This window comes from Ammospiza nelsoni, chromosome 23, assembly GCF_027579445.1.
Source record: "Ammospiza nelsoni isolate bAmmNel1 chromosome 23, bAmmNel1.pri, whole genome shotgun sequence".
Lineage (NCBI taxonomy): Eukaryota > Metazoa > Chordata > Aves > Passeriformes > Passerellidae > Ammospiza > Ammospiza nelsoni.
Window position 1 is genome coordinate 5143437 of NC_080655.1, and position 7208 is coordinate 5150644.

At 53.8% G+C, this 7208-nt stretch overlaps 1 protein-coding gene across 1 annotated transcript; it reads left to right on the forward strand.

Annotated features, from left to right (window-relative positions):
• On the forward strand, nt 1–4411 carry LAMTOR5 (late endosomal/lysosomal adaptor, MAPK and MTOR activator 5). Its single transcript, XM_059488013.1, has 4 exons — nt 1–191; nt 1686–1747; nt 2684–2801; nt 4113–4411. The coding sequence occupies exons 1-4, from the start codon at nt 157–159 to the stop codon at nt 4171–4173; spliced, it is 276 nt and encodes a 91-aa protein (XP_059343996.1). The 5' UTR covers nt 1–156; the 3' UTR covers nt 4174–4411.
• Nucleotides 4412–7208: the final 2797 nt, after the last annotated feature.

Below are 7208 nucleotides of genomic sequence, written 5' to 3' on the forward strand. Positions count from 1 at the left end.
CGCGGGCTCGGGGGATCTCGGTGCCGGCGGATTTTGGGGCGTCCCCAAAGCGGGGCGTCCCCAAAGCGGAGCCGAGCGCGCCCCGAGCGCTTTTGGCCCTGCGGAGCCGCCGTGGCGGGGGTCACGTGAGCGGTGCGGAAGTGGAGGCGAGCGGCGATGGAGGGAACGCTGGAACAGCACCTGGAGGAGACGTGAGGGGACAGCGGGGACAGGGGGACACGGGGGGGACACCGGGGATGTGTGGGGCACGGGGGGATGTGGGCGGCACGGGGGGATGTGGGGGGACATGAAGGCATGGGGAGGTATAGGGGAATATGGGGGACATGAGGGGGTACGGAGGGATACTGGGGGACATGGGGACATTGGGGAATATGGGGGACGCGGGGGAAACGGGGATTTGGGGGGGTGTGAGGGGACAAGGGGAGATGTGGGGGGCACGGGGACGGGAGGACATTGGGGGATAGGGAAACATGAGGGAACAGAGGGGGATATGGGGGGATAAAGAGGGACACGGGGGATGTGGGGGGACACGGGGGGACGGGGGGAGCATGGAGGCACTGGGAGATATGGGGGACATGGGGGGACACGGGGGATGTCGGTAACACGGGGGACACGGGGGATATGTGGAGATAAAGGGGGACATGGGAGGATATGGAGGCGGGGGGACATGGGGAGACACGGCGGACAGGGGGGAATATGGGGGGGCACGGGGGGATACGGGGAAACACGGGGGGATATGGAAACGACGTGGGGGGGCCACGGGGGATATGGGGGACACGGGAGGGACATGGTGACACAGGAACGTGGGGGAACATAGGGACATGGGGGACGGGGGGATTGGGGGGGCACGGGGAACACTGGGGGTGTCCCCCACACGGGGGACATGGAGAGACAATGGGGATGTGGGGGGGACATGTGGGAACGGGGGAACATGAAGGCACGGGGAGATGTGGGGGACATGGAGGGACGTGGGGGGATATGGGGGGCACAGAGGGACGGGGAAACAAGGGGGGACATGGGGGGATACGGGGAAACACAGGGGGATATGGAAAGGACACAAGGACATTGGGAGGCATCAGGGACACGGGGATAAAGGGAAACATGGGGGGACATGGGGAGGGGGGATATGTGGGACATGGGGAGATATGGGGGGACATGGAGGGACGTGGGGGGATATGGGGGGCACAGGGGGATGGGGAAACAAGGGGGGACATGGGGGGATACGGGGAAACACAGGGGGATATGGAAAGGACACAAGGACATTGGGAGACATGGGGACATGGGGGGACACGGGGAGGGGGGATATGTGGGACATGGGGAGATACAGGGGAGTATGGGGAGATATGGGGGGACATGGAGGGACATGGGGGGATATGGGGACACGGGGGGAACATGGATGCACGGGGAGATATGGGGGACAGAGGGGGACACGGGGAATGTAGGGGACAGGGGGGACAGGGGGGACATAGGGACACGGGGGATAGGGGCAACATGGAGGGATATGGGGGACACGGGGGGACACAGGGAGACGTGAGGTGATATGGGAGGATGGGGGGGACACGGGGAACACTGGGGGTGTCCCCCACACAGGGGAACGATGGGGACATGGGGACGGGCTGTCCCCCTGAGGGGGCTGTTCTGTCCCAGCTGTCCCTGCTCTGAGCTCTGCTCTCTCTCTCCCCCAGCATGAAGAGCCCGGCCGTGGTGGGTGTGCTGTGCACCGACTCACAGGGGCTCAACCTGGGCTGTGAGTGAGGAGCTCCGGGCATGGGGGGCACTGGGGGGCGCTCCTGGCACTGCCCGGGCACTTCCAGGGCTCCTGGGGCTGGGGGCACCTGGCACTGCCCCATACGGGTTGGGGTGCTCCAGGTCCTGCCCCACAGAGATTGGGGTGCTCCAGGTCCTGCCCCACAGAGAGTGGGGTGCCCCAAGTCCTGCCCCATGGGGGGATTGGGGTGCCCCAGGTCCTGCCCCACAGAGATTGGGGTGCCCCAGGTCCTGCCCCATAGGGATTGGGGTGCCCCAGGTCCTGCCCCATAGGGATTGGGGTGCCCCAGGTCCTGCCCATCCCCTCTGAGGGGCTCTGGGGTTGGGGGCACCAGGCCCAGCCCTACAGACCCTCCCTGTCCTGCATCACCCTGGGGACACCTGCCCTGCCCCAGTGCCCTGTCCACTCCTTTGGGTGTCCCCAAGGGCCACCACCTGCCTGTCCCTACCAGGGCCAGCTCCTCCTGACACCTTAATTTGGGATTTTGGGTGGAGGGAGAGGAAGCATTTGGGGAGGTGCTGGGACAGCCCTGAGGGAGGGAAGTGGGCCCAGGGTAGGACCAGGGAGGGAAATGGGGCAGGGCAGGATTGGGGAGGGAAATGAGCAGGACCAGGGAGGGAAATGGGCAGGACCAGGGAGGGAAATAGGCTCAGGGAGGGAAATGGGCCCAGGCATGACCAGGGAAGGAATTGGGCAGAGCCAAGGAGGGAAATGGGCCAAGACCAGGGAGGGAAATGGGCCCAGGAAGGACCAGGGAGAGAATTGGGCAGGACCAGGGAGGGAAATGGGCCCAGGAAGGACCAGGGAGGGAAATGCCTGGGGCAGGAGCACCCCCTGGGCCTGGGGGGTGATCAGGGCTGTCCCAGAGCAGTGCCCTGGCACAGGGAGGGGTTACCCATGGCCTCCCCCCTGCAGGCAGGGGCACCCTGTCAGATGAGCACGCTGGCATCATCTCCGTGCTGGCCCAGCAGGCGGCCAAGCTCACCTCGGACCCCACGGACACGCCCGTGGTGTGCCTGGAGTCAGACAGCGGGTGAGCCCCAGCCCTCTGAGCCCCCCCTGGGCCCTCCCCTGCCCTGGGAGTGCCTGAGGGAGAGTCTGGAGCAGCCCTGGGGGAGGCACTGCCACAGGGACTGCGATAATGGGGGTGGAAAGGCAGGGGAAACCTTCCAGGGGCTGCTGGTTACTGCAGCTCAGGAGCTCTCACCCCCTTGGGGTCCCTGTGAGTGACACAGCCTGGGGATGACAAATCCTGGGGTTCCTGTGGGTGACGCAGCCTGGAGTCCCTATGGGTGACAGAGCTTGAGATTCCTGTGGGTAAAATATCCTGGTGTCCCTGGGAATGACAAATCCCTGTAGGTGACAAATCCTGGGGTCCCTATGTGTGACAAATCCTGGGGTCCCTGTGGATGACACAGCCTGAGGTCCCTGTGGGTGGCAGAGCCTGGGATCCCTGTGGGTGACAAATTTTGGGGTCTCTGGGGATGACAAATCCTGGGATTCCTGTGGGTAAAATATCCTGGGGTCCCTGTGGGTGACACAGCCTGGGGTTGCTGTGGATAGCAGAGCCAGGGGTCCCTGTGGGTGACAAATCCTGGGTCCCTGTGGGTGACACAACCTGGGCACGACAAATCCTGGGATTCCTGTGGGTAACAAATCCTGGGATCTCTGGATAAAAAATCCTGGGGTCCCTGTGCGTGACAGAGCCTGGGTCCCTGTGGGTAACAAATCCTGGGATTCCTGTGCATAACCAGGCTTGGGATCCCTGTGGATGACAAATCCTGGGGTCCCTGTGGGTGACACAGCCTGATGTCCCTGTTGGTGACAGAGCTTGGGATCCCTGTGGGTGACACAGCCTGGGGATGACAAATCCTGGGGTCCCTGTGGGTGACAGCCTGGGGTCCCTGTGATAACAAATCCTGGGGTCCCTGTGGGTGATAAATCTGGGGTCCCTGTGGGTGGCACAGCCTGTGGGTGACAAATCCTGGGTCCCTGTGGGTGGCACAGCCTGTGGGTGACAAATCCTGGGTCCCTGTGGGTGGCACAGCCTGTGGGTGACAAATCCTGGGTCCCTGTGGGTGGCACAGCCTGTGGGTGACAAATCCTGGGTCCCTGTGGGTGGCACAGCCTGTGGGTGACAAATCCTGGGTCCCTGTGGGTGGCACAGCCCATCAGTCCCTGGGGCAGCCGAGATGTCTCCATCGCTGCCCATGGAGCAGGGAGATGGAGCAGCCAAGCTCTGGGGTGGGGATGGGCCCTCAGTGGGGGCTGCTCAGGGATTCCCCTGCCCCCTCCCCACCCCCAACAGCCACTGCTGGCCCAGCTGCCTTTGTCCTTGCTGCAGGAACATCATGATCCAGAAGCACGACAGCATCACCGTGGCAGTGCACAAGCTGCTGTCCTGAGCCCTGGCACAGCTCTGCCCCAGCTCCTCCCTGCACTGCCACCCTCCCTCTGGAGCTCCTCACCTGGGATGAAGGCTCTCCCTCCCTGCCTGCCTCTCCAGCTCACATTTCAGCCCTTGTGCTGCTGAGGATGAAGCATGGGCACCCCCCAGGCCCTGTAACAAGCAGATCCTCCCTGCTCTATTTGGGGGGGGCTCATTTGTTGAAAAAAATTAATAAATTAACTGTAAAAACTTTCCTTCCTTCTCTTTGCTCTAGCTGGCAAGGTAACTTTTCCCACTGCCTTCATTAGCATTTCTCTGGAGAAACATTGGAACTCATGGAGGCTCCTCACCAGAAAAGCTTTCTGAGGAATTTCTCCCAGGAAACATTTCACCTCCCCAAGTTAAACATTCTGTGGGAGTTCTTGCTCACTGTGCCTTGGGTTGAAGTTCAAACCTGGCCCTGGGAGATGTGAAGGGATCTTGGCAATGTCCCCACAAATCCAGGCCCCTCTTGCTCTCACAGATTTTAAATGCTACAGGAAACAATCCTGCAAAAAATGGGAGAGCTGCTGCACCCCAATGGTTCGTGTGTGCTGGGGAGGGAAAAGGAGCTGGGCTGCAGCAAGGGGAGGGGAAGGGGAGTTTCACAGCAGAGCATGAGGGAAAAACAGGAGATTGTCACTGCTAGAAATGAAGGGATGGGATTATTTTCAAGCTAAAATGATTTATTGCTCAGATGAACATCAGTCTCAGAGGCTGTGAGATTTTAGAGGAGCCAGCAGTCAGCCATAGCTCAAGAGTAGCACAAGATTTTTTGTTATAAGGCAATATGGAACTTTCTAACCCAACAGAAAAGGCTACAGGATTTATTTTGCTTTTCTGACCTATCTTCTTTACTTATTTCTGCAGATACTTTTATCTAATGGGTGTTTAACTCACAAGTTTTAACTTAATATTTCTATTATAACTTCTAAACTCCCAGCCTACTCCATACTATTTTATTACTACACTATAAACCTTTCACCATCTTACCCATACAGTTTCTCACTTTCTTAAGGCATATCCTTACTTACAACTATAGAAACATACGGAATATAAATATTGCATAGAAAATGTTATATAGCAATAAAATTATAATTATATTGCAGAGACCATCCCTGTCCACACTGATGCCAGTTTTCTGTGACCTCAGGAGTGAACCCCACCTGGGGTGGCACCTCAACAGGGGCAGCAGGGCTGTGCTCACCCAGGAGCTCAGGCAGATTCACAGCAAGGCAGGAAGCTGTGAAAAATGCTAATCACTTGTGGTTTATTTAAATTTTAAAACGTTTAATAGTAATATAATGGTTATAAAATTAGTAATACAATTACAGTAATAATAAATTGGACAATTTGGATTAGGACAATATGAGACAATAGAAACAAAGAGCTACAGACAGTCTGGGTGCCTCTTTCTGGGCAAAATAAACCTGAAAAAGGACCCACGTTAACAGAGGATTAACCCTTAAAAGCAACAGCCTGTTGCATATTCATACACCTCATACATGATGCATAAATTCCATTCAAGCACAGGATTCTGTCTGGTCATCCTCAACTTCTTCCTCTGAATCCTAACAGCACCTTTGAGGCAGGAAGGAGTTCGTATCTTCTGATAAGAGGGCAATAAATTATTTTTCTCTCTAAGATTGAGGTGTCCTGTGGCTGCTATTCCTCTGTGAGTCCTTTCTTTACATCTGAGTCCTTTATCTTGACATCTTCAGTGCCATGCTTTTTATAAGCTACAAGAACCTAAAATTTGGTGGGTGATTGGTTGATGATTTATCATCATGGTTTGTATTTTTGTTTGGTTTTTTGGGGGGGTTAGTTCTGGGGTTAATTCTATTCTTGTTTAGGGGTGGTTGTGGAGTGATGATGACGGTTGTTTTTGATGCTAGGAAATATAGAGGAAGGTTAATTGAAAGTGTATTGATGACAAATGATTTGGATAATGTAGGGATATATGGTTATTTGAGAAAAAAAAAAAAAGTCAAGATACTTTAAAGAAAAGTATCCTACATAGCATAGTTTCTATTTCAACATTTCTTACAACCTAAAACTATATTTAACATGCTACTTCAGAGAATTAATACAGCACCACTTTTTAACACAACACGTATAATAGTGTTATGAATAAGAAGCTTGATTAGGCCAATATTCAAGCAGCAATCAATTTATTATTTAATATGGTAAAGTATGAGCAACACAGTGCTGGGTGCAGTGGGGGAAGTTTTCCCTCCAACTGCACACCCATAGTTGGGGCTTACAGGTGTTTATAGGGGTACTCATCAGCTTTCTCAGCAGTTTCTATTCCAATTTTTACTCATCAGCAATTTCTATTCCCAATTTTTACGTCACAATTCTATACACTATTGTGATTTAGTTTTTCTCAGGATGTATCCCAAAAGGAGCATCCCCAGATGGTGCTGGTCTGGTTTCTGAAAGAAGGAAGAAGAATCCCATCTGGTGAGGTCCAGCTCTCCAGATGTGGATCCACCTTTTAATTGCAAAGACTATAAATCTCATAGCAGTGATGTCCAGCTTCCCTTGGTCAAAACTATAAATCCTTGAGGTGATGTTCATCTTCCTTTCTCAAGCTGCTTTTCACTGCTTTATTAAGGTGTGAGATAAGCATATTTCCTTTATATATATTCCAAAGCTATAGTTTCAAGGATACAAGCAATATTCTAAAATTATACTTCAAAAGGTTATTATTGCAAAACTCTTTCAGGCTTAGCTACAAGCAAAAAGCAACATCCTTAACGCTTTAATTCCAATGTTCCTAAATCAACCAAGGTTAATTGCAAACAAAAGATAGGTTCAAAGGCCTTCTTCCATGCTTTACTTTCCTCAGTTATTGTTAGAATTCATCTTTATAACTGTCCCGTGGTCGGTCTCCACACATCTCACAATCACAAACACACACGTTGCCTGTTTGTACCTGACACCAAACACAGCTTGGTATTTCACAATATCCATTTTAATATTTGGAAAAAGCCAATCGTAAAATAGGTA